Source organism: Rhineura floridana, chromosome 1, assembly GCF_030035675.1.
Source record: "Rhineura floridana isolate rRhiFlo1 chromosome 1, rRhiFlo1.hap2, whole genome shotgun sequence".
NCBI lineage: Eukaryota > Metazoa > Chordata > Lepidosauria > Squamata > Rhineuridae > Rhineura > Rhineura floridana.
The window spans coordinates 51633522-51661198 of NC_084480.1; the positions used below are offsets into that span (position 1 = coordinate 51633522).

A 27677-nucleotide genomic window follows, 5' to 3' on the forward strand; every position below is an offset into this window, starting at 1 on the left:
TGACACATCTTTGGCCTGTGCTTTAGTGAATCAGGATATATCACAGTAAAAGTAAACAAAATACATTCAACCCAGTAATGTTGCACTCATTTAATACTATACCTTCTATTGACAGTAAGAGAAAACAGGGAAGTAATAAAGGCACCAGCAATGTGAGTAACTGTACAGCAAATGTGCATTGCACACAGTGGGAGAAAGGATGGGAAACACAAACACACAGACCCACACCTAAACCCAACACCAATTGCCAGGTAAAGGATGCAGAGAAGAGGCAGTGCAGGAACCCAGAAGTAAATCTTCCTTATGTAACCTGTCAGGTTAAGCTGCTGAGAAACAGGACTACACTAGCCACAGAGCTCTGACTGACACCTAGAAATGGGGGAGAAATTCAGTTCAGTTGGCAAACTTACCTGTTTGCAGATTCCAAAGTAATACATGCACTGAAACACAGCCATTCTTCAAAATTTGCAGTTATCTGAATTTTGCAATGCAATTCTTCAGCCTAGTAATATGTAAAAAAGTATAAAAATGTGTAACGTGCATAAAATGCATGTAATTAGTGAAAATAACATACATAAATGCATTATATTGGTAAACTGGTTTTGCAAAACTGTATATTGAAATGGAAATTGACAGCCTTCAAGTCGATTGCAACCCTATGAACAGGGTTTTCATGGTAAGCAGTATTCAGAGGGGGTTTACCATTGCCTCCCTCTGAGGCTGAGAGGCAGTGACTGGCCCAAGGTCACCCAGTGAGCTTCATGGCTGTGTGAGGATTCGAACCCTGGTCTCCCAGGTCATAGTCCAGCTCCTTAACCACTACACCACACTATATTAGGCAAACCTAAATACAAAAACATGTATATTAGGATACACACTAAAATGTAGCTGAATTTTCATGAGGGCTTTTTTATTTAAAAAAATCACAAACTGAATATGGAAATATGAAGAACTGAATTTAACACTGGAAAAATGATAAACTGAGACAAAGTGAAATTGACAGATTCTCTATCCCAGCTGACATCTATAGATGATCTTGAGGGTCCGTGGCAACTGTTCAGGTTGTGAATCTACTGCACTAATTCTAAAGAAGGCTGCCCTGAAAGGTAGAGCTGCACCTTCCTACTCTGTCTTCTCCACACTTGTGTCCCTGTCCACCAGTAAGGAGATCCATGTCATCTCATTAGTGTGCCTGGCCTTGGAACTACCCTCATACCAGAGGCAAAACCAGATATATGCCTTATAATGGACAGACTTCAGGCCTGTAGGATCTCTCTCTCTCTCTCTCTCTCTCTCTCTCTCTTTACTAGAAACCCCAACATCCCCCAATTAGAGCCAAGTGCAAAAGATATACACTTGCAATTAAAGAATTCTGGGCCTGTGAGTTTGTTTGTAGAAACCAGAAGTGAACTGAGCTCACAGTCCTGCCTCACAAAAATCCACTCCTGGTCACATTTCACTTTCTTCATTTCAGCACTATACTATGGGGGAGGGGTATTTTATTTTTCTCATCGCTGAACAATTGAGTGTCAGAAATCCTTGCTGATCTACTTCAAATCCTGAATCTACCTTGCGCCTACCCTTCCTTTTATGATAATGGTCTAGTGTACTCCAAGAGCTCCAACCACAGACCATTGCCCTCAATAGGAGGTGCACCCCACCATCTTGGCACACTCTTTAGTGTATTTGCTTGATGTCATTGTGGTGAACAATTGCAGCTTCACAAAGATGCTATCAGTCTTGTTGTCCTTCTGACCTGACTTCTCCATCTTTCATAGGATGACCATAGGCCTCTAGATTCAGACAGCTCAGATAGGCAGGTCATTTTACACTCTGGACTTTGTGGTCTTACAAGGAGATCCCTCTTAAATGATTTTATGGTCAGTGGTGGCTCTCATAATGTACATTACTTCACTTACTTCAAATATAGTAAACTAGTCCTACCTCAGTGGGACGCCCTCCTGCTCATTCTGCTGAATCAGTCCCTGAAAGTCTAACTCAAAGTCCAGCTCTGATGCCACCACTATGCTCAGACTATATATGACCCAGAAACAGCAGCTCGCAATGACCTTATGAGTCTGGCAGATAAGATTAACGATTTTCTGCTCTCTGACATTGTTCTTGCCAAATGGACAGTGAACCAAAGTAATGATGATGCACTGAAAGATGGTGCCTAGTATCCCCTGCCATTCTGTCATTAGTCACTATAGCCAGATGAAATCCCGATGTTTAGAGGCAGTAAGCCATAAGCTGAAACTAAATCATGTCTTGCATGTGTACTTCTAGAATAGTGTTACCAGGTCTCCCGAGGCTCAGATCCTGAGATGCAGGGGTACAGCCTCCCAGACTAGGAAGCAGAGCATGATTGGATAGGGGCAAGGCCTGATGCTGCCCAGTGGAAGCAGAGGCTGGTGCATCACCAGTCACTGGAAGAATTCTGCTATAGCTAAAGCCTCAGGATTGAATCTGATGGACTGGGAGAGGGAGTAGGTTTGGTGGCCAATGGCAAAACTTCTTGAACCAAGCAGAAAATAGCCTATTTTCTTATAGTTTCTTGCCCTGAGTTTCAATTCTTCTCCTAGAGTCCCTGAAACTTCAGCTCAAACATAGAGACATGGCTGGCAACCCACCTGTTGGGTATGCTTTAATTTGGATTCCTGCATTGAGCAGGGGATTGGACTCGATGGTCTTATAGGCCCCTTCCAACTCTATGATTCTATGATCCCATTGCAGAGGCATCTGCCTAGGCACTGCTGATCTGATCCGTATGGAATTTTTTTATGCTGTTAAGGTTTTGAGCATACGAGGGATAAGGCACCTGTGGCCCTACAGATGTTGTGAGGCTACCAGCTCCCATAATCCTTGGCCACTGGCCATGCTGGCTGGGGCTGAGGGGGCCTAGAGTCCAACAATATCTGGAGGGTTGCATGTTCCCATTTCCTTCATCTATATAATGTCTGGATCTACAGTTTAGATCCCCAAACCACAAATCTGGATCTGTTATTAAAGACAGAACTTTGAATTTGCTTCTCTCATTGTTCATGTTAACTAAGGAGTGCTTTTAAAATTATATATATTGTTATGGGATTGGGGGTTGAGATAGATTATTTCTTTGGGTCCCATTCAAGCCTGTAAATTTGAATCTAGAAGTGGCATCTGCAGTGGAAAAAGCCCACTCCACTGGTCAAATTAGCTTCCTTTGTTGAATAGTTTAGCCAGGTCAACTTGTGAGTTAATGTCCTTATTGAATGGGCAATCTGCATATCCAAAGGGTTGCGGCCAAGAGAGATCCTGTGGCTATTTGAACATTTTTGAGGAAAGAGGCCCTCCTGCCCCCAAGCTGGAGCCAAGGAGAGGGTTGTGTTTTTAGCCTAGGTGGGGAGAACTAGGAGGACAGACAGTGAAGCCTGCTGCCTGTAACATGGCTTTGGGGCACCTTCCTACAAGCCTGATAGAAAAGCAAGATCTGATGGACTGCTCAAGCTGAGAACCCCTCCATCTTAAGCTCAGGTTGCAAATAAATGTAAATCAAAATCATTTATCCTATAAGACACATAGTCTCCGCTGACCTTCTTTCCAAGGAAACCAAACCCTGGGTAAGCGCAGGAACTCTTAAAATGGTTAAAGAGAGAAGGAAGAAAGAGAGGAGAAATGGTTAAAGAGAGAAGAACTAGTGACTATGATCTACTGGGAACTCCCCCAGGGCATTCAGTAATCCAGTGGATTCCATTAGTCTCCAGGGGTGGACCATCTTAATCTGTCCACCATCCCTGCAGGGGAGGATCAGAGCCATAAGTCTAAACTTCACCAGGAACTGGTCCGACCATGACAATGGGGTGGCATTTAGTAGTTGTTTCTGAGATAACTATAGATCAGAATAATTTCCAAGGTTCTCAAAGCTATGAAAGAAATTTTGATGCATGAGGTCTGCTTCTGCTGCCTGTGTTTTAAGTCAATCATTTCTACTGAACTATGGGAATTATTGACCTGCTTTTTTCTTTCCTTTATTCAGTAGGTCAGTGCTTCTTAGTGATTTAACCCCGGATATGTGAATGTGCATGTTTGGAATGCAGAGACAGTTTGATGTGTTTTCAAATACTCTTTGCTCTAAGGACTAATGGTAACTGGCATCAAACAGTTTAAAGCAGACACAGAAGAAGCATTAAACCTTACGTACATAAGTAACAAAGTGGTTTGATTGCAGTCACAAGACAGAAAAACATTAAAGACAAAAAATGTTTTTCCATCCAAGAAAATAGCTAAAGAACTGTATGGCAGTCACCCCGTGATAAGAATCAAAAGAAGAACTAATGACTATGATCAGGTTTACCCAGGGGCTTGAAGGATCATTGTTCAAGAATGATGCTATTCTTGTCACAGACAGTGTTTTGGGACACAGTGTTAACACTGTTAAAGCCTTTCAAATCAAAAGGGATTGAAAGATGATTAAGCAAAAGGAATGTGCTTCTGAGAAAATTTAATGGCAGATTGGATGACTTAGGGAGCTTAAGGTAGCTGGCTTTCTCTCTCTCTCTTGCTCACTCAGCTCAGGACAACCTCTTCTCCTGATGTCAGATTTGTTGCCGTGGGGGTACATTATAAACCTGGCAGCTAGCTTCTGTCTAGAGGAAAATAATGAAATTATCCTCTGGCCATGAGGAGAAAAACACTATAAGCATAGTGATCATTTCCATCAGCACATACACAGAGATTTGGAATGGACTTGATGAACCACCTTGGTCAACTCTTAGCAGTAAATCAGGACTTGGCATACCATTTTTGTGATCTAGCAGGCTTTACATATGGAAACATTCTGGATTAGTTTCTGCATGCACAAAAGGCTGCTATATGAGTGACTCTCCTGGGTGGAACTCTCCATCAATAGCCAGAGCTCTGTGCATGGTTTCAGTGACTGCATCAGGCTCCATATCTGGCAGAGAGTGAGTGAAGTTAGCTTTTGACAGCACTAGCTACCTTTGTAGAGTATGTGAAAGGGCAGAATGGAAAGGCCTTCTCTGCTTTCTTGAAAATCAGTGCTTGGGTTAAAGGCACATTGAATAGGCAGCTGGATGTGCATGGCAGTGTGTGCACGACCTGCAGCAGGATGAAAGCCCTTGTCTGCTTATGGTCACACCTTCTTAAAAACAAACCAAATACCTGACACATTCATGCCTAATTAGATGGGAAAATATGCTTCACCTAGCAGTTTTCTTTTGAAGCAGCTGTGATCACAAAATGTATCTGTGCATTACTTGTGCACATGGTACATTTCTTCATGCAACCACATACTTGGGAAAAAGAAAAAATGTTATGTGTTAAAACTTGCTTAGTTCAGAGGACTTTGCAAATACTTTCATGTATATGATGGCTCAGCCTGCAACGCACTGTGCTTCAAACCTTTTCAGACCCATAAGATAAATTTCCTGTGTGAAAATAAAGCAGCAGCAGCAGCAGCAGCAGCAGCAGCAAGAATTTACTTTATGATTTTAAATCTCCCAGGGGGTGGGGATAATAAAGGAGAAGATGCTGAGATAGCCAGGACCCGGGCCATTTAAAGCCTTTAATAGTGTGGGTACTGGCTAACTTACCTTCTTCTTTGTGATCTCCACCACCACTCCAAGATTTAAGGTCAAAAACAGCACCTTCAGTTGGGCCTGGAAACAAACTGGAAGCCTATATAAAACATTTTGCTAGTAAAATAAAAATCTCTGTTTTGTTAATCACAATTATGTACGTGTATGTGAATAAATATATACATTAGGGATGGAATCCTCTCCTATTTTATGTTTCATTCTTAAGTGTGGCCCCTTTTTCCTCCGATATCTTTACATCTTTCTGATCTCTTATATATATATATATATATGCCTGTTATATTCCTTTTCAAGTGCATTGCAGAGCAGATTAAGGCAGATAATCAAGTCAGTGTCTTCCCCCCTGCTGCTTACAATCAACACCTCATGCACCCCCGCTGCTTTCTGTCTGTCAGTTATAATCAACACTTCATTGACATCAATGAAAGGGAATACACGTTTGAAGAGCTCACATAGAAAGTAGATTGATAATTGAATACACATTTGAAGAGCTCACATAGAAAGTAGATTGATAAAAGTATCACACACTATCAATGATTTCAAAGTGAATTTTAAAAAAATGAATTGTGAAAAAAGAATTAATCAGAAACCAGATGCAGAGAGTTGCTACTTCAAAATTCTCTCCACAAACAGAATATCAGAAATAATTAATCCGATGGCAAATCCTATTATTGCAGAAACAGAGCCCATCACTATATCTGACAGTTATCAACAGTTGGGCAGTTGTATTCTAAACTAGTTTGCATTTCCTATCTCACAAAGGGTGCAATATAACCAGTATGAATATGTGATGTATGTCTGATACTTCTGCTAGATATATGTCTGCCTCCATGAGGCCATCAGTCAGTTAGCCCCATAACTACCATTCTTATTGTTATTAGTTATGTGCCCATTGTTCTATTTCAGCTCTCATTGTAGGCTTGTGTGTGTTTTGCATCTTCTAAAACTGTTAGGTGAAAAAAGATGGCTAGTACATTCTCATGTCTCCTGGCTAGTCGAAGAACTGCAGTTGTCTTTGCAACAGTTAGCACTGGGGCCTTGACCACTGGATACCTGTTGAATCAGCAAAATGTGAAAGCTGGATCCTTTGAAAGAACCAGACTATTTCCTCCAAGGTAAATACTTTGATTCAAATAATTGCTGAATAAGAGTTGGGGAATGTTGCTTGAAGGGCCTGTTCTCTATTGAAAAGTCTTTGGCAGTTCCTGGGTAAAGAGAAAAACTGGGCTGTTGAATGGAAAGACAGCCCAAGAAGCAAAGATGTTGAGGGGCAGCAGGTGAGATTGCTGAAGGAAGCAGGACAGAACTGGCAATAAACGTGGGTCACATCTGCAATGTACATTTATACCACTTTAACAGTCATAGCTTCCCCCAAAGAATTCTGGAAACTTAGTTTACCCTTCACAGAGCTACAATTCCCAGTACCCTTGACCAACTATGCAAGACTCTTGGAGGAAGCCGTGTGCTTTAAATGTATGGTGTGGATATGCTACCTTAGACACCAGATTCTGTGGGTGGGTGAAAAAACTGAGTCAAAAGACTGAGGAAGGGGGTGGAGGAAATACAGCAGAGTGACACCAGGAAAGTAAAAGGATGAACTGAGGTGAATAGAACAGTAGAGGCTGAACTTCACAAACTGATTTGAGTTTGGATGGACAGAAAATGGTAAGTTAGAGTCATAGTGCTGCTCCTTATAATAAAGAGCATAAGAAGAGCCTCCTGGATCAGGCCAATGGTCCATCTAGTCCAGCATCCTGTCCTCACAGTGACCAACCAGATGCCTGTGGGAAGCGTGCAAGCAGGTCAATCTCACCTGCAGTGAGGAGCAATTAATATGCAGATATTTTTTAAATCTCCATATCGCAAAGATTCCTGTGGAAATACTAACCCCTCTCTCTGAGTAGCATTATTTTCTACATTTATATCTCATTTTTCTTACAAGGAGTTCAAAGTGTTTCCCTATTTTATCCTCACAACAACCCTGTGAGGTAGATTAGGCTAAGAGTGAATGACTGGCCCATGGTCACTCCATGAGTTTGTTGTGTGCCACCCCAATCCCCAAGCAGTGAGAGATCTCCAGGGGTCCCTGCACTTGCTTAGGATTTGGTTTCCTTGGAAAGATGGTCAGCGGAGTCTATGGGTTCTTTATGAAATATGGTTTATTTACACACATTCACAGCCTGAGCATAAGATGGAGGAGTTCAAAGTATTATGAGTCCAACAGATCTTGCTTTTCCATCAGGCTTATAGGAGGCATCCTGAAGCCATCATGCAAGGAACAGGCCTCCTTGCATGTGTTCAGTTCCTGGTCTTTCCTGTAACTTGCTAAAAACACAAGCCTCCCTATAGCCCTGGGGGTGTGTGTCTCTCCTGAAGAGTTTCAATAACAATAGGATCTCCCTGGCCCATTTGCCATTTGGCACTTGACAGACCCATTAGCCCACCTGGCCACTCTATTAGATTAACAAAGGAGTCTCGTCTGACCAGCAGAGCCGGTTTCTCAGATGCAGAGCCTACCTCCAGGTGCAGGGTTCCAAATCAGAGGCTGGAAGAGGACTCATAGAAACCTACCTCAACCCCCAAACCTATAACACTACCCCCTTCCCTGAAAAAGTCTGTCCAAGACCTGCAAATAAACAACATAGTAACAGCTTTTCTCATGAAGAAATAACAGATACAGGTTAGTAAGACATTGAGATATACATAATCAAAAATATAGTCATAGTACAGTTGCATCTTCACACAACACAAGTACAAAAACAATCAATTCCTTTACAGTTTATTACTCTCTCTTTGGCTTCCTCATCTTTATTGGAGCTTCCAGTCACAGTTCTGCATCCAAATCACGTACCCAGTCCTCATATTTGGCAGTGCCCAAGATAGTGAGTTCCCAACATGTTTAAACCAGATTACAGCCTCAGCACTGCAGCTCCTTTGTCCTGCCTTGTGCCACTGCAGCACAGCAGCCCTCAAACACGCACACATTTTCCTTACTCCCCCAAAGAGTTGCGTGCAACCAAAATCTAATAAGCATAGTATAGCAAAGTGAAAACTTATCAGCATAATTCCTAAAAAATAATTAAACAGTTCATATCCCCACAAGCATGCAAAAAGCACAAATCAAAAGCATTTCAAAAGGCAATGCTAAAATCATCAGGAAGAATTCCTACAGCAAATCAGTACACAGTCCCATAAGCACAACCCCACCCCCAAACCATGCAGTTGCCCTCATGGCCCTTTGTCTTGGGGCTTCATGGAGTTCCCAGTCCAAGCTGCTCCCTGCTGCTCCCTGCAGGGTCTTGGGACATATCTCCAGGAACACATCTGTTTTCTCATGAGCACACGGCAGACTGTAGCCATCTTCCTCCCACTCTCTGCCCTGGGAAAAGTCTTTAAGCCAGTCCACCTCATACCCTGCTCCGAACACCAAATCAAAGTCCTGCCACAAATTTTTATCTGGAGGCATCTTCTTCAGGCCTAGCTGGTCCAGCCCACCCAGGTTGGCAGAAAGAAATCTTCCTCTCTGTTCTCCCTCATCATCTCCAGTATAAATCATGGGCCCAAACAGAGGCAGGTAACCCTCCCAGTGTCTCTTGCCCTCCAAACTCACAGAACCCTGGAGCTTGCTCAGGGGCTGCACCCATCCTAAGAGCTGGTACCCATCCTATAAGGCCATTATAGGGCACGCATGAGGCAAAGTCACTTGGGGATTTTATCTCACCCATCTCTCCAGGCGGTGGGAGCTCCTCTTGGACTCGCACTCCCATCTCAGGCTTCTCTTCCTGCACTTTTTCTTGCACAGCCATTTCTCCAGGCGCTGGCAGCTCCGCTCGGACACACGCCTCCAACTTTTCCTCCTGCACTTCCTTTTCCACAGCTGGCATGGGGTGAAGAAATCTATGAACAGCTGCTCTTCTCCAGCCAGTAATTCATGTTTCTCCAAGGCCCTTTCTCTCTCCTGCACTACTTCTTCAACAGCAGGCGCACATGGAGCAGAGAAATCTATGAGCAGCATCTCTTCTCCATCTGTATTCCACTTTCTTCTGAGGCATCTTCTTCATTTTCCAGCCTGTTCCTTTTTCAATTTTGGGGCCTTACTTCCAGCTTTCTAGTGTCTTCTCCACTGGCAGGCTCCTGGACTATAAAGGCCTCTTCATCCTCCTCCACTACTGACTGCAACTCCACTTTCTGGGTCTCTTTAGCCACCCCCATCTGGGTGCTCTGCAGCTGGACTCCTGAGTCACTCTCAACCCTTGTAGCAGCTGATCAGGCAGGGCTCTCTCCTCCTCACATGGGCCCCCCCTTTCTCCACAAAGAGGCTTTCCATTCTCTCTGCAAATTGTTGCCGGTCCTCCTGGTGTTCTCGTTGCCTTTGCTGCTGGTTCTCCTGGCAATCTTTCTCAATCTGTTCTGCTTACTGCTGGAACATCAATTTCATCTGTTCCAGGAGTGCTACTAGTTCTCCCTCCGTTTTGACTCAGGCACACCTTACTCACACAATGCTTCTTCCAGGCAACTCAACCCCACTCCTGACAGTGTTACATGCCACCCAAATCTCCAAGCGATGAGAGATCTCCAGGGATCGCTGCACTTGCCCAGGGTTTGGTTTCCTTGGAAAGAAGGTCAGCAGAGTCTATGGTTTCTTTATGAAATATGGTTTATTTACACACATTCACAGCCTCAGCATAAAACGGAGGGGTTCAAAGCATCAGCAGTCCAATAGATCTTGCTTTTCCATCAGGCTTATAGGAGACATCCTGAAGCCATCATGCAAGGAACAGGCCTCTCTGCATGTCTCCAATTCCCAGCCTTTCCTCTGACTGGCTAAAAACACAAGCGGGGGGGGGGGGGGAGGCTCTCCTGAAGTTTCAATAACAATAGGATCTCCCTGGCCAATTTGCCAATTAATGAGCACTTGACAGACCCATTAGCCCACCTGGCCACTCTATTAGATTAACAAAGGAGCCTTGTCTGACCAGCAGAGCCGGTTTCTCAGCTGCAAAGCCCACCTCCAAATCTGAGGCTGGAAGGGGACTCATAGAAATCATCTATCTCAACGCCCAAACCCATAACAAGTTTCATGGTTGACCACACTTGAGCCAGAAACTCCTTGGCCCCAGTCCAATAATCTAAACCACCCTGCACCAATCTGATGCCCTTCAGATGTTTTGGACTACAACTGTCATCAGCCTCAACCAGCACTGGCTGGAGCTGGTGAGAGTTGTAGTCCAAAACATCTGGAGGGTATCAGGTTGGCAAAGGCTGCTCTGAACATTACACCACTCTGATTCACTTCTGTAATACTGTCAAAAAGTATCTATCAAAATAGTAATGTAAAAGGGTCATGCCTGCAAATTGTGTGAGCAAATACAGTTCTAGCAATTCTGCTTGAATTACATTGATTCATTCCAGTTGCCCGTTCATCACATTAACTTGACTTGTATTTTGAATTTAGCAGATAAACACAAAAATATGAATTCTGAGGGTCATTTCTTTCCTTTCTGTCTGCTGAAGTGCTTCTGTCCTCTTCTGAAACTATCTCTGTGGTTTCAGCTGGAAGCCAGCATATCACTGGGAAGCCTTGCTGTTTTCCTCAAACCTCCCAATCCACAGCAAAAGATTCACATGCATGTTTTCTTCTTCTCCTTCTTCCTTTGCTTAAGGCATAAAGGGAAGTAGACAAGTAGGATGCTCTTTCTGTCCATCTTCCCTAGTATGAACTGGAAAATACAACCAAAAATAAAAATACAACTGAGCATTACAGATCAATATGACTGTTTTACATATCTTTTTACCTAGTGCAGACTATCCTGATCTTCGTAAGCACAACAACTGCATGGCTGAATGCCTCACTCCAGCAATCTACGCCAAACTGAGGGACAAGATGACTCCCAATGGCTATACACTGGATCAGTGCATCCAAACTGGCATTGACAATCCTGGCCACCCTTTCATTAAAACTGTGGGCATGGTTGCGGGAGATGAAGAATCTTATGAGGTGAAGCATTTTTATTATATGCTGTGTCCACTTGTTTAGCTTGTGCGTTTACCACATGAAACGGTTAGCGAAGCACAGATTCTTCACACAGAATGTAGTTTTTAAGGAAAATAGGACACTAGAGTGTACAAAACACACAAGCCACATGGATAATGATGGTACTTGTTTCTCTTCTTTATGAGATTTTACAGTCTCCCCCCCCCCAGCGGGAAGTTCAGTGAAGAGAAAACACCATTAAAGGCACTCTGTATAATGATATCTGGAATAACAAATGAAGGTACAGAAGACAATATTTTATTTGCTGCCTGTAGCTGCATCTTCTCCTGCTGGTAAATTCAGCTTGAGGTAAAAATGTGGAACCTTGTTAACTAAATGGAGTGAAGAAGAAATTCTGCTGTAAAAACAGAGCACATACATTCATATATCAGCAAAAATTATGACAGAATTTCTCTTGAATGAGAATGAAGAATAATAATTAAAAATAACTAAACCAAAATATATTTTGACAGATGAACAATATAAACATGTATCAGAAGGTTCATTTCACTCTAACAGGAGAACAGCAAAATCTGAATGGAAAAACTTTTTTTAAAATAACAAAAATATTTACACACTGGTTTCCAGGGTTCCAACTAAAATACATTAGACTCTTATTTATTTTCTTCATAACAACCTCCTGCACTTTACTGTTGGGCAGATTTTTTAAAAAAGCTGTAAGCAATCAATGAGGAAGCCCAGGATCTGTGGGGGGGGGGTTGCCCAAAGGATACAAGCAACAGTCCCATAGCATGGTCTTTCCTCGCATTCCCCCCCCCCGATACTCTCAGAACAGAGCAAAACTCAAATTAATTTCAAGAAATAGGAGGAAATAGATAATTACTGAGAATGGAAAAGGCAGAAGGCTCTCTGTGGCAATTCCTCAGAAGCACATCTATTTCTGGTTGTTGCTGTTGTTATAGTTTATTATTATTTTAGTTATTCATTTCTGGCAATTTTTATTTTTATTAGTAGTAGTAAACAAAATTTATATACCGCCAAGACCTTTATGCAGTTTGCATAAAATCACATGAAATTACACACTAAAATTACATGCCTGGGTTATGTAGAAAAAAACAGCCACTACAAACACTCTTAAAATACTGTGCATCTTTCTTTCTTTCTTTCTTTCTTTCTTTCTTTCTTTCTTTCTTTCTTTCTTTCTTTCTTTCAGTTTTGGTCATTCCAAGAGCAGCCCTTTGAACTTCCCTGGGAATATAAAATCATAGCAGTTCCCCCCCATATCCATTTTTTTCATTTTAGATTTTTATTATAATAATAATTATTATTATTTATTTATACCCCACCTTTCGGCCCAAGGCCCTCAAGGTGGCTTACAGAAGACACAAATATCAAAATACAATATAAGAATACATCAATGAAACAATAAAGCAATACAATAAAGCAATACGACTTACAAAACACAATTTACAAGAGTTAAATAACAATAACCATCACAATCTACATTTCCAACTTAACACTTGCAGCGCTAAAATTGGCCCCAAGGTACCATCTAAAAGCACATAAGTCCATGAGTCCACTACCTAGCTGGAACTAAGCAGGTCTGGGTATGTCAGGCCTGGATGGATATCTGCAAAGAAACCTCACATACGCTGCCTTGAGTCCCATGACGGAAGGCGGCTTGGTGCCTACAGTAGACTCTTCCCGGTAGCTAACTCGCTCCTTGAAGCGGCTCAGGAAGGCAAAAGTTAATTAGTCCTGAAGGAACACGCAGGCAAGGCTCCTGAAGAAACAGACCTGCTGCTGTTGCTGTCGCCGCCTCCTCCTTCACCGAGATGGTGTGGCAGCCTCCGCCACCACTGGCCCGCCTGTGTGCTTGAGGCCGAGCCAAGGCAGCTGCGGGACTGGGATGAGGAAGGGGCATGCTGTGCAGGGAAGAGTCTCTGTGGGCCTGCTGGTGTTGGCGGCGCTACTGGTGGCACTGGCGGTGGGGCTCTTGCTGCCACTAAAAGCGCTACTGCTGGGCCCCGGCTCCTGTTCCCGCTGCGCACTCTCCCTCACTCTCCAACGACTGCTCCGCCTCAGCTCCAACTTGACAAGATGGGCAGAGACAGGGAAGAGCGGGAAGCAGGACCGACGGCCCAAAGAGCGCAGCCGCGGAGGGGCTCCCCGGCTGTAAATTTCCTCAGGAACTCCAGGTCTTGTTGGTCTGCCCAAAGTAAAACTGTGGTGGAGTGAAGAGGATCTTAATCTTGGCACCGGTGTACTGGGTGGCAATGAGGGCTTTGAATCCCCTCCGGTTCTCGGGGTATGTATAAGGAGCCCTGGACATCTTCCTCCTCCTCCCCGTTGCCCAATTTTCTAACGGGTTTTTTAAAGGGTTTTTTTTAAAGGCTTTCCACAATCCTTTAGGAAATGTCACGCTGAGAAACAGAGGTTGGCTCAAGATCACACAGTGAGCTTTAGGGGTGAGCAAAAATATGGATCCAGATCTCCCTGTTCCAAGCACTCTGTCCATACACTATATAGGATTGAGCTAACAACAGTGAATAATCCTGATCCTGATTTAGTCAGTGAGTATCCAAACATCTTGTCATTGTACCAAAAAGAGTGGCTTCAAAAGTTCAGAAAAATGATCTGAAATTATTACCTAACTATTTGCATCTAAATATGGCATACTGATAGCAGAATAAGTAGAATATTTTTATTGGCGGAAAATAAAATTTGTTACTGGAGGAAAAACCTAAGCATAATTTTGGGGCACAATAGGGCTTTTTTTCCAGGCTACGATGGAACAGTCAGAGTGGATTTCAAAACCCACAAGAAGAAATAATAAAGGTTTTGAGGAAAACAGAGGAGATGAAGGCTATGTCAGGTGTTCCTTAACATTTAAACTGCCACTGCCAGACATGCTGACTAATTAGTGTAATTAGAAGCAAAAGTTAGTGATAGGAACTATAATTTTGTAGAGGGCTGAAAGAGATTTTCATCACAAAAGTGCTAACAGTCTCTAGAAAGTCTTGATACATCTCTCTCTCTGATTTAGATCTCAATTTTAGTGCTATATACATTAAATTGAATGCAAAGTCTCTCTCTCTCACACACACACACAGCCTACACTTGTTCCAGTCTTGCTTTAACTTCCCTGATGTCAACAGCAAACCATAAGGCCAGCAACCACAAAAGTCAACCAAAAAGTCAATTGAAAATATGATCACTATTCAAGGCAGTGGCACTGGAAGGAAGTCTAAGCCACTGTCTAGGACAGTTGAGGGGGGTGGGATTTAAAGTGCATGCATGGAAGTGATGTAGTTAACCAATTCATTCAGCAACAGAGGGGAGAGGGGTACCGATGGTGTATTGTTTATTAGATTATTCTCTTCTTGCCTTAAAAAAAGATGGCTGACAATTAAAATAAAATCCCACCAATATATTTGTGTTTTTTAAAAAGAAAATCACAGAAATATCAGTTATAGAACAGCAACTATTAATAAAACAATAAAGTTAGTCTGGGATAAAATTAACATCTCCCCAAATGCCTGCCAGAAAAAAATTAGATCTCCCAAATATCTCTGTTGAAGGAGTTTCAAAAGAAGGAAGCTGCCACTAAGAATGACTTGCCCCTTGTGACAGCCAAGCTAACATCAAACAATGTTGGCACGTGGAGCTTGGCCCAGTCTGATGACCTAAGTCCCTGGGGAGGATCATAAGGGAGAATTAGTTTCTTTGAGGTCAGGGTAGCCAGTGATGGACTAAACCCCCATCAGCCCCAGTCAGCATGGCCAGTGATCAGGGGTGATTGGAGTTCTAATCAAACAATATTAGGAGGGCACCACTTTGGCTCTCCTGTCTGAGATATTCTGGAATCGAACTATTTGCACAGGCAATCTCTCTATGATATATGTGCTTAACTATGCATGCACATACTGTGCTGCTTTAAGAGTTGCATACATAACACAAACCTGGAAGAACAGGTCAGTGCATGTCTTGGGAAGCAGCAACAGGATTCTGCCTTAAAAAACTGGTTGACCAATCCTGCAGCTAAATCCCATGCAGCATGAACCTAAGGATGTCTATTCATAAAGCAGCCCCACTGGGTTCAATAGGACTTGCTCTCTAGTAAGTGTGCTAAGGACTGCAGCCTTACTTTGAAAAGACAATGGAAAAGAACCATATTAATCAAGTGTACTGTCCATAACTTCTTGAGCACTGTCAGGGATTCCCCGGTTCCTCAGCCTGATATCACATATAAACAGGCTTCCTTAACTCTTAGTTGCCACCAATTCCCACATAATACCTCTTGAAACCCTTCTAGTAGCATGTATGGAAGGCTTTGGGTTTAAGATGACACCACCACTGAGAGACAGTATAAATCTCAAACTTTGTTGTAGGTTTATTAAAGGGATATATTATTTACAAAAGGGAATAGGGTTACTTATTTTGGTACTTTACTAGGGCTTGCTGACGGGTTCTAAAGCCTCCAGGGCCACCGTTGCTCTTAAGTGGCTCTCCCCATAGGCCAATCTCCCTAAACCCCCACCCGAACCAATTACTTCCATAATCCAGTCCAGCTACTGGGGCCAATCTGCCTCTCTGTCCCCAAAGCTCCTCTGGTTACGCTCCTGGCAAGTTTTGCCAGTGTTATACCTCCCACTTGTGTCACTTTCCTCCAGCAAGACCTTTCTTCAGGGTGGCCCCTCAGACTAACTCAGTCACTGGCCCCCTTCTCATCTTCCTATTATACCCTGGGTAATAATATGTAGGCCTCAGTTCTTCCCTCAACTGTTCTCACCAACCAACTCTCACCAACTCCAACTGCTCTCTAACTGCTAACCCTGGCTGACAGTTAATTCCCTACTGCCTGGAATCTTCAGTCAATCAGAAAGAATTTAGCTTTTCCAGGCCCCATCTACTAGAATCTTAAACCGATCCTGTCTCTCACCTTTGAGAACCTGTTACCAAGCAACCACGGCCAAGCAGACTTCCAACAGTGTACCAAAACAAGGCCTCATGGCAGTCACAGAGATCATATAACATTTCTTTAAACACAAACAAACACATACATAGCATTTCTCCACAAGCACATACCAGGATATGTTTAAATCTCAATGGTTTAGCTGTCAGGTTTAACAACCTACATGGCTATATTCATCTTCTCTAGTAGTATGCACAGCAAAAAACATCACTGTCCTGAACTTATTAATACAGCTCTGCTTAGAACTTAAAGGCAAAGAATAGGAGTCAGATTTACTTACCGTTGTTTTCTTCTTACCCTCTTGACAGATCACATATCAAAGTTCTGCATCCTACCTCCATCTCTCCCCAATATCCCTTTGCCATCACTTCCTTTATCCACCTTATTTCTTATTCTCTATATAGCTCTTTGCTCCAGATATAAGATCTGGTTAGTGGAATGGTTCAAAAAAGTGAGGGAAAAGTATCAGTGTTGCCAGGTTCTTGGCCTGAGACTGATCCTGTATCTTTAGGAGAAGAGAAAGCCAGCCAAGTGGAGGTGTTCTTGCAACTCTGTAATGAGAAAAACCACAAGGTGGAATTCTTTCTTCCCCCTGCACAACTTTTAAAGATACAAGAGGTCTTCTGTATCTTTAAAAGTTGTGCAGGGGGAAAAAAGAATTCTACGTTGTGGTTTTTCTCATTACAGCATTGCAATAACACCTGCACTTGGCTGGCTTTCTCTTCTCCTAAAGATACAGGATCAGTCTCAGGCCAAGAACCTGGCAACCCTAGTTGAGACTACACAGAGTAAATGTAACCACCAAAGAGACTGAAAATAATAATAATGTACTCAATTAACTCTACAGGTATTTGTTGAAATTTTTGACCCAGTTATCAAAGTGAGACACAATGGGTATGATCCAAAAGTAATGAAGCATCACACTGACCTGGATTCTTCCAAGGTAGGACCCAATATAGGGCCAAGAAAAGAATTCTTATAAGCAGAGAAAATGGGATTCAGATTAAAAATAAAGGCAGGGCTGGTTCTAAAGGGCGGCCAGGTTGGGCACTGGCCTGAGGGCCCCAGAGCTACAGGAGCCCCTGAGGGGCCCCTGAGGGGCCCTGCGCTCCCCTTCCACAATCCATGCCCCCCACTTACCTGTAGCTGGCTTTTTAGCATTGCCCTTAATGAAGATGGTGGCTGCAGCTTCCCTAAGGTACTGAAGCCTCTGCCACCATCTTAGTTGATGGCAGAGATGTGCGCGTGTAGCATGCATGTGTGCCATCAACAAAGATGGCGGCGGAGGCTTCATTTCCCCTTAGGGAAACCGCGGCTGCCATCTTCATTAAGGGCAATGGTAAAGACTAGACAGGTAGGGGGGCCGTGCGGGGGGCATGCATGCACATATGTGTGTGCATGCACACCCACCCACCAGGGGGCCGGGGCAAGCTGATGCCCAAGGGCCCCCGCATGCCTGGAGCCGGGCCTGAATAAAGGGATATTACAATGGACAAAATTAGCATATCTGTACTTATATTTTCCAAACAATGTTTCTTATAACACATAGGTCAATGTTTTATTAACATTATATAGACGATGCTATCAATATCTGCTCAGACATAAGTGCCATGGGTTAACCAAACTTGCCCACTTGACAACAAAGACGCACCCTAGGGCTATTTGTGATATTCTTACCCATGCACAATTCAAAATAATTTAGTAAATTAGTAAAACAATTAATCTCTGAGCATGTTCCTAGAATGTAAATGCCTATAGAACTACTGACTATCCAAGCGCCTCTGTGACACAATAAGATACCAATGTGACATAAAAAATACGGTTGTAAAACAGCTGATTGGGGCCAGCCACTTACATCTTCCTAAAAAAGAGGAAATGCATTGCCAAAAGAAAAAAGAGGACACAGATTTGAATACAGTTTGCAGATGCTAATTTATATTCACAGATACAAAAGTATAAATTTATAAATAATTACTATAATTTAAGTAGAAGTACTTAATGAGATGACTGCCATCACTATGACCAGGTGATCTATGCACCTGCTCAGTCTGCTTTCTAGATGCTAACTGTCAATGGGCAACTTCAAGGCCTCTCTGTTCGTATGGTTCTTTATAGTTAAGTAAGACTTGAACCAGATAGTCCTTCAGTAGAGGAGACCTTCAAAAAGAGGTCTGTCCTCTAACAGCCGTTCAAATAGAAAACTGTCCTCAGACAACCGATTCTGGGTGACATAAAAGAACAGAAAATTTATTTCAGTTTTTATTATTACATTTTTATTCCCAGGGAGATGTGCTTGTGGAATTTTCTGCCTCGGGTGCCAAAATTACTTGGCCAGCTTGGAGAACTTGACTTGGGGAGGGGGAGGCACCATTTGCTGTTCTCAGGCAGATCAATGTCCATGTGGCCAGTCCTGGATAGTCCTTTCTGTAACATAAAGCTCTTCAAATGACTTTTTATGCATGTATTAGATCACTCAAGGACAGTTTGATGAACGCTACATTTTATCATCCCGTGTACGCACTGGCCGCAGTATTCGGGGGATAAGCCTACCACCTGCCTGCTCCAGGGCAGAGAGGAGAGAAGTAGAAAGTGTTGTAGTCACTGCTTTGGCTGGGTTGAAAGGAGACCTTGCTGGGAAGTATTATAGCCTGACCACAATGTCCGAGAAGGAACAACAACAGCTCATTGATGTAAGTACAATGCCCTGCCTGGAAGCTTAAAAAGAACATACCACTGCTTTCTTTGTATACAGATGTTTGTGCACAGATAATGAAGCTATTGTTAATGTTTTATTTGAATCTTAAATGCCTAAAAATAGGCTGGAAAAAGTCACTGAAACAGCCTGAAATGTTGCAAAAGGCTTCAGCTCGGGTATGCCAAATGAAAGACCTTTGTTTTGTTTGACTTATTACATTTAGGACCAATCTAGATTTTTAAAAAAAAATTAATGCCAGTCTAGATTTATAGAGTTGTATTATTTCATTGCAATTTGTTTTTTAACCAATAGCAGTCTGAGCAGAGGAATGGTAGGATGGGGAAGTTGCTTAGCCCTTTTCTCAGTTCAAAATCATACTCTTGCTTTTTTCCCCATAAGGGAAAAAATGCAGGAATTCCATAAATTTCCCCCTGTCTGCTTGGGCAGACAAATGGCAGGGAATGAAAGGGTCAAGCAGACCTCCCCCACCTCTCCCCAGCATTCTTCCACTCTATTTTTAGGCTGCTTTTCAGTCAAACCCCAAACTCGAGTGTGTCTATGTGGACAGTGGAGGCTGGTCCTTTAGGGCAAATGGGGCACTGCCTCACCAACCTGAGTCTCCCATCAGCCAGCTCCCACCTGCCTGCCTTCTTTATTATAAGCAGTCCAGGGGATGGCCCTGGCTGTTATCTTCCTACTCAGATTTGCTCTAATAGAACACAGTATGAAGGAGGATAGGGACGAGACTAGGCTCAGTTGGCTCTGCCTGGTATTGGCTCTGACTCAACCTACAGTCGGCCTTCCTGCTTCCTGCCCCACCAGTCCCAATGGGTACCAGCCACCACTGTGTGTGTGGGAGTGAAACATCTAGAGCTGACCAAACAACAATTTCCCTTCTAGAAAGTAAAAGTGTATAGCCCCCTCACCCAAACCCTTTCCTAGATCATTATATTTACCCATATCTACAAATAATAGGAAGGATACCAATGTCTACAAAATAGTGATGTGTAAAACAGCATTAACAACTACATAACAACTAAATAACTATAGCCTTGATGGGTTGATATGTTCAGTATTATAAAAATACACACAGAAATAAGAACTAATTTGGTTGGTCCTATTTCTTAGCAGAGTTGTAAAAATACAAGCAGCAGAATGAGAATAAACCAGCCCCACCTTTCTCTATATAAATAACAACAGACACAATCCTTTAGGTAAAAGAAAAAGAATGTTTACTTATGACCTCATATGTTAGGAACATAGCTTATCTATAGCTTAGATGAAAGAAAAATAGTCTCAGTCCATCTTGGTCTTTGATAATAGATGCTGTCAGAGAGAGCATCTGTGCCACGCGGCCTCTCTCAATGGTAGGAAGATCAGCAGAGGAGGATATTCAAAAATCCTCCAGGACAAAGGAGAAGGAAGTCAGGTAACTAAACCCCACCCATTAGGAAGTTACATCATAGTGAACAGGTACATGGGATATTTCCCAAATATCCCTTAAAGTGACCATGCAATATTTGTTTACTCCAACATGATATCCGAGTAGGCCCAATGGACTTACTTGAACTGATGTTGGATCTTACCCATTATGCTTATATGATAGGGAGCAACAAGTGCATTGGTGTAGCATTGGAATCTCTTCCCTTGGGTTTTCTCTTACTGGTTTTCTTTTATGCAGAATAGCCAAAACCTAGCAGATGTCCCTGGTTCAGGAAGGGACCATAGGTCAGTGGCAGAGCACATGGTCTGCATACAGAAGTATAGTTAAACTCCTGGCATCTCCAGTCAAAATATCAGATAGCAGGTGATGTGAAAGACTGCCTGAGATCCTGGAAAACCACTGTTAGTCAGAGTATACAATAATAATACATATAGTCTTACTATTTGGAAGTCAGCTTCCTATGTTCCATTTTGTCATTGTTCCATGGACTGGCTGTTCCCCAAATTGCACTATGCTTACCTCTAAATTTAACATGGACAATTTACTAAATTTAATTTCAGAATTGGTGAATGTGTAGTTTGCTGAAGTTTTCATACATGTGCAGTTACATCAAAATTCCTTTTTGTGATGAGATTTAGTAATATGCATTACACACTTGTGTCCCTTGTTCCAGGTCTGTCCAGAACCAGAAGGAAGCTGGGGGACGCAGGATTCCTACCGACCTTCGGCTGCTGATGTGTAATGCCAGGTCTGTAGTACAAAAAACATCTACCATCTGTGATGTGATCCTGGATGAATGTGCAGACCTGGCATGTATTACGGAGACCTGGTTGGATGAAGCCTCAGCTCCTATTCTTGAGGCCATGTGTCCACCAGGTTTCCGCTACGCACAGCAGCCGAGGGTGGGAAGGCGGGGAGGGGGAGTGACAGTTATTTATCAAGAGTCGTTGATCTTTGCCAGACCTCCTCTTCGTGGGACTAACTTTGTTGACTGTATGTACTGGAGGTTGGGCTTGAAGGGCAGTTTAGGGATCCTGCTCGTGTACCGCCCACCCAGCTGCACGGCAGACTCCCTGGCCGAGGTGCTGGAGGTGATCTCGGATGTGCGAATGTTGTCCCCGGAGCTGTTAGTTCTGGGTGACTTCAACATACACGCCGAGACCACTCTCATCGGAGCTCCTCGGGATTTCCTGGAAACCATGGCTTCCTGGGAACTGCGCCTTAGTAATAGTGAGCCCACCCATGTAGCCGGTCATGCTCTTGACCTTGTGTTTGTCCCAGGGGGGGAGGGTAGTGTGCTGAAGTTAGGGGTTATTTCTTTTACCCCCGTGTTATGGTCAGACCACTATCTGGTAAAGATGGATCTCTCGATGCCACACGCCCTCCGCAGGGGTAAAGGTCCTATTAGAATGGTCCACCCCAGGCGCCTGATGGATCCAGATGGTTTCCTGACGGCACTTGGGGAATTGGAACCTGCTGAAGGTCGCCCGGTCGAAGCCCTGGTGACGGAGTGGAATGAGAGGATCGCCGGGGCATTAGACCGAGTGACTCCGAAACGTCCTCTCCCCCTGAACAGAACTCAGGTAGCACCATGGTACACACCACGGTTGCGTATTGAGACAGGAGGTGAGACGACTAGAGCGCCGGTGGCGGAAGTCGCGCTCCGAAGATGCTCGGACACAGGTTAGAGCAGCAATAGCTGCCTACCAGGTGGCAGTAAGGGTAGCAAAGAGGGAATTCTTTGCTGCCTCTATTGCATCAGCAGAGTGCTGTCCCAGGAGGTTGTTCCAGGTGGTCCGAAGCCTGGTCGGTCCAGTTGCTCAGGAACCCTTGGAACAGTCCAAGGCCTCCTGTGACAAATTGGCAAAGCACTTTGCTGATAAAATCGAGCACCTGAGGAGCTCGATTCCGTGCGCCGTGGATACAGTGAGTGAGCTAGAGTTGGCCAGTTGCAAACCGGTCAATTGGGAGCGATTTCGGCCTCTTCCATCTGAGGATGTGGACAAGGTGCTCTCATCTGTAAGGCCTACCACTTGTCTACTTGATCCTTGCCCGTCGTGGCTCCTTATGAGCTGCAAAGAGAGATCAAGGCAATGGTTAATACATCCTTGCAAGAGGGTGTTATGCCACTAGCCCTCAAGGAGGCTATTATAAAACCCATCTTAAAGAAGTCCTCCTTGGATCCCCAAATTTTAAACAACTTTCGCCCAATTTCGAATTTACCATTTTTGGGCAAGGTCATTGAGCGAGTGGTGGCAAATCAGTTGCAGACACACTTGGATGAAACGGATTATCTAGATCCATACCAATCGGGTTTCAGGACTGGACATGGAATTGAAACAGCCTTGGTCGCTCTGGTAGATGATATGAGGAGGGCATTGGATAGGGGAGAATTCACCTTCCTTGTCCTCCTGGATCTCTCAGCGGCTTTTGATACCGTTGACCACGGTATCCTTTTAGATCGCCTGGAGAGTTTGGGATTGGGAGGCACGGTTTTACGGTGGTTCCATTCCTTTCTCTCCGATAGGCGTCAACAGGTAGCATTGGGTGATGAGGTTTCATACCCTTGGCCTCTCAATTGTGGTGTGCCACAGGGTTCTGTCCTCTCTCCCATGCTATTTAACATCTATGTAAAGCCGCTGGGAGCGATCATCAGGTGATTTGGGCTGCAGTGCCACCAATATGCGGATGACATTCAGCTCTATCTCTCATTTAAATCTTCACTGGAGAGGGCTGTGGAGACCGTATCCAAGTGCCTGGAATCCGTGAGTGGATGGATGGGTAGGAACAGGCTGAAACTGAACCCTGATAAGACCGAGGTACTACTTGTGGGAGACAAGGGAGGGTTGGGAGATGTTGACCTAGTGTTTGGCGGGGTGAGGTTGCCCCTACAGGACCAGGTCCGCAGCCTCGGGGTCATTCTTGATTCCAAGCTGTCCATGGAGGCTCAGATTTCGGCTGTGAGCCGGGCAGCTTGGTATCAATTACATCTTATACGTAGGCTGCAACCCTACCTCCCTGTTCAACAGCTTCCACTCGTGGTACATGCCCTGGTCACCTCTCGATTGGACTACTGTAATGCGCTCTACGTGGGGTTACCCTTGAATACGACCCGGAAATTGCAACTTATACAGAATGCAGCGGCGCGCTTACTTACCAACAGCCGCCGCCGTGATCACATTACGCCGGTGTTATTTGATCTACACTGGCTGCCGGTTGTTTTCCGGGCCCGATTCAAGGTGTTGGTATTAACCTTTAAAACCCTGTACGGTTTCGGCCCAGTTTACCTGAAAGAGCGCCTCCACCGCCACCAAGTATGCCGCCCGACCAGATCAGCCACGCAAGGCCTTCTCTCAATCCCACCAACCAAAACAGCTAGGTTGGTGGGTACTAGGGAGAGGGCTTTTTCTGTGGTGGCCCCCACTCTCTGGAACTCCCTCCCGTTTGATCTTCGACACGCCCCTTCCCTGGATGTATTCCGCAAGGCCCTGAAGACGTGGCTATTTCAACAGGCCTTTGAGATCCTTGGGATGGGTTAATCTCCATGATTTTGTCATCTATTATATGCTGCAAATGTAAATATTTTATAAATGTATTGATGACTGTCCAGTATTTTATTTATTGAGACTAATGTGACTGCATTTGATATTATTGTATTTTATCTCATTTTAATGTACGTCGCCTAGAGTGGCTATCTGCCAGATAGGCGACACACAAATTAAATATTATTATTATTTTATTATTATTAGTAACCTGTACAGTGAAGAACTATGTACATCTAAAACTGTGGCAAACTGTGCATGCATGGATGTCCTAACAAACTCTGAACTTTAAAACACACACAGAAGAATGGCAGTTCTTCAACTCATTGATGGCACTGCAAAATGGAAATGGACTGCCTTCAAGTCAATTCTGACTTACGGCGACCCTATGAATACAGTTTTCACTGTAAGTGGTATTCAGAGGGGGTTACCATTGCCTTCCTCTGAGGCTAAGAGGCAGTGACTGGCCCAAGGTCACCCAGTGCAAACAAGACCATTTAACTGAGACTCCTCAATCCAGGAAGATATTCAGATAAATCCATACATACGAAATTCTGCGCAATTGAACTGGGATTTATGTACCTGTAAATGAAAATTTGTTTGGGGGGGGGACTGTGATGTCCTTATATGTTAAAAACTGTAAATATGGTAAGTGCGGGTTTATATAGGGATATATGATAAATGAATTGAGTAAGAGGGGGGAGTACATGGGCTAGAATGCGGGAGAATGTTGGATGATGATTGGCTGAGTGTTTGAATGGCTGAAGGTATAAAGGAGAGGTTGGTTGGGGGAAGTTGAGAGGAGAGTGTTTGGAAAGGAGTTGAAGTGGGAGGCAGTTGGGATTGAGTTGACGGAGTTCTGAGGGAGGTTTGGATTCTATTAGGCTGATATTTGGACAGAATATATATAACTGGAAACAAAAGAGTGACACTATATGTAACCATACGCTTATTAAACATTCCTAAAGTAATCTTGTTATTTCCTAGTGTTATCAAATAAATACTTTTATTGGTTTACCAAAAGCCTGATCCTTGGCTGGGGATATACAGACCAGAAGGGAGGGCAGGGTGATTACCAAGGCTGAAGGGAAACTGTATCTAATGGTGGCAGCGGTGAAGGAAGAAAGTGTAACATCGTCAAGTATCCAGAGCAACCCAGGATTGTATGCTTTATAGACAAAGATACAGGGGGGTTGTGGACAGCAAGGGCACCCAGACACAAAGTAACAAGCCATAGGGAGACTAAGGCGAAGTCTCTAGCAGTATTGTTTACAGGGAGTGGCTGGTGGTGCTGCCTAGCAGTGGGATCTTGAGAGATCTGTGCTAGAGCGGAGTGAAAAAAAATAAAAACGACGATCATAAATGGTGGTGTCCTGAGATGGTGCCTAGTGAAAGGCGGTAGCCACAAGCAGGTGGGAATCTGACAGGTGGAGCCGAAGGTGGGATCGTCACAGGGACAAAGCTTGGGGAAAATAATTCCAGTGAGAAACTCCATTGTATGTAGGGCTTTATTTATGAGTAGAAGCAGAATTGGGAATGAAGCACAGAATGAATCATGAATACAGTAAGGTCAGACCCAGCTGACCTTTAAATTTCTATCATGAATTTTAGCAAGTCTCGTGTCTGAAAAAAGCTTATTTTCAGGGTTTTATTAAAATTTAGACTGTCTGTAAAAGTATTATATTCTATGGGTATACTTTAAATTCTATGCTTTAACTTGGATTCATGCAGTGAGCAGGCGGTTAGACTTGATGGCCTTACATGCTTCTTCCAACTCTACTATTCTGTGATTCTATGATTCTATTCTATGAGTCTATGATTCTATTAATATATGTGGGTTCATTAGAATAATAACTCATTTGAATCCTTACTCTATGGTTCTGCATATTGTTTCTCGTTAATTTAATTTTTTCTCAGTGTGTTTACAGCTCTCTAGAATCATTATTACATCAAAATAAAAACATACCAGTTATCTCAGGAAAGGGCCATCTCATTTGCAGTGAAAAACAATCCAGTATTAAGCTTTATACACTCATTTGTAGTGCCTGTATGACCGTCTTTGCAATGATGAATATGAGACACAAAATTCACTTGTTTCTTTTCCTCTGCCTTGCATATGCTGGTCTGCAGGACCATTTCCTGTTTGATAAACCAGTGTCCCCTTTGCTAACATGTGCCGGGATGGCCCGTGACTGGCCAGATGCCAGAGGAATCTGGTATGAATTGGAATTTGAACTGTGCAAGCTTAATTTGTGAACGGTTTTATTAGTTCCTTCCTAACACAAGCTGCTGTTCCTAACACTGACTGCATGCTTTGCTCACACATACCTTTTTAATCTTCTTCCATTAATCAATTTTTAGGGGAAATGCAGTAGCATACATAAAAAAAAGCAAAGGTGCTTGACACACTAACTGTGAGGAAAAGGTAATGTATAAGCCTAGGGGGCTAGGAACTGGATTTCTTTCTTCGGTTCATGTTGGTTTGGATCCACAGAAAAGTGTGTGGATGGGTACTGGTGAAAGTTGACTTCCTGCCCTCTCCTCCCTCAGTAGCTCCCCAAAAATCTTCTCTCAAGGGCCAAGGGGACCTTTCTGAACAGAGGGGGCTGAGGGGGCAGGGGGAAGGCATTAATTATAATAAATTATGGTACATGGACATATGAGTTCTTTACTTATACTAAAAGCAGTTTTGAATTGGTATTCTTTTAGAAATTCAGTAAAATAAAACCAGTTTGATTTATCAGTAAATAGTGGAATGAAAGGGGGCAGAGAGAGAAACCTAAATGATTTGAATGAAATATCATTGCCTTCTTCCTGGTGTTCTGAATTAACTTCAAGCAGTGTGAAGATTTGGGATGTTTTGAAGGAATGTCAATTCTCCACTAGAGATGGAAGGATAGTGATGCCTTACTATTACCATAACGAATGAAGGCTTCAGAACTGAAATGTGTTTGGCACTTTATATGAACCTTTAAACATGACAGTGTATTAATTTAATTCTCTTTATTACTTTTTTTTAATAGAATTTATTGCTTTCTCTTTGAATGAGTCTGCGGAGCTATTGTCATACTTCAGTGTACCAAAGTATGGACATAAATAGTCTATGTGCATGCACTGCCTTCAAGTCAATTCCAACTTGTGGCGACCCTATGAATAGGGTTTTCATGAGGCTGAGAGGCAGTGACTGGCCCGAGGTCACCCAGTGAGTTTCATGGCTGTGTGGGGATTCGAACCGTGGTCTCCCAAGTCATAATCCAACACTTTAACCACTACGCCACACTGAGTCTCAAATAGTCTATGTAGTCTGTGGCTGTATAAATGGAACATTCTTAGCATGTGTTTTTGCTTTTTTGCTGTAAAAAATATATGATAGTATACATGATAGTATAGTTATAAGATTGGTACTTTGGAGAAAAAGTACTTTGTGTACAAATG

The 27677-nt window shown here is 43.3% G+C and overlaps 1 protein-coding gene across 1 annotated transcript in view; it reads left to right on the forward strand.

The window, feature by feature from the left end:
• CKMT2 (creatine kinase, mitochondrial 2) overlaps positions 1 to 27677 on the forward strand; it is a 44340-nt gene that overhangs the window by 8615 nt on the left and 8048 nt on the right. Inside the window, exons 2-6 of the mRNA XM_061621721.1 lie at positions 6545 to 6706; positions 11391 to 11589; positions 17409 to 17504; positions 19030 to 19251; positions 26373 to 26458. Coding sequence (XP_061477705.1) covers positions 6555 to 6706; positions 11391 to 11589; positions 17409 to 17504; positions 19030 to 19251; positions 26373 to 26458 — 755 coding nt within the window. The 5' untranslated portion in view covers positions 6545 to 6554. The remainder of the gene's footprint in view (positions 1 to 6544; positions 6707 to 11390; positions 11590 to 17408; positions 17505 to 19029; positions 19252 to 26372; positions 26459 to 27677) is intronic.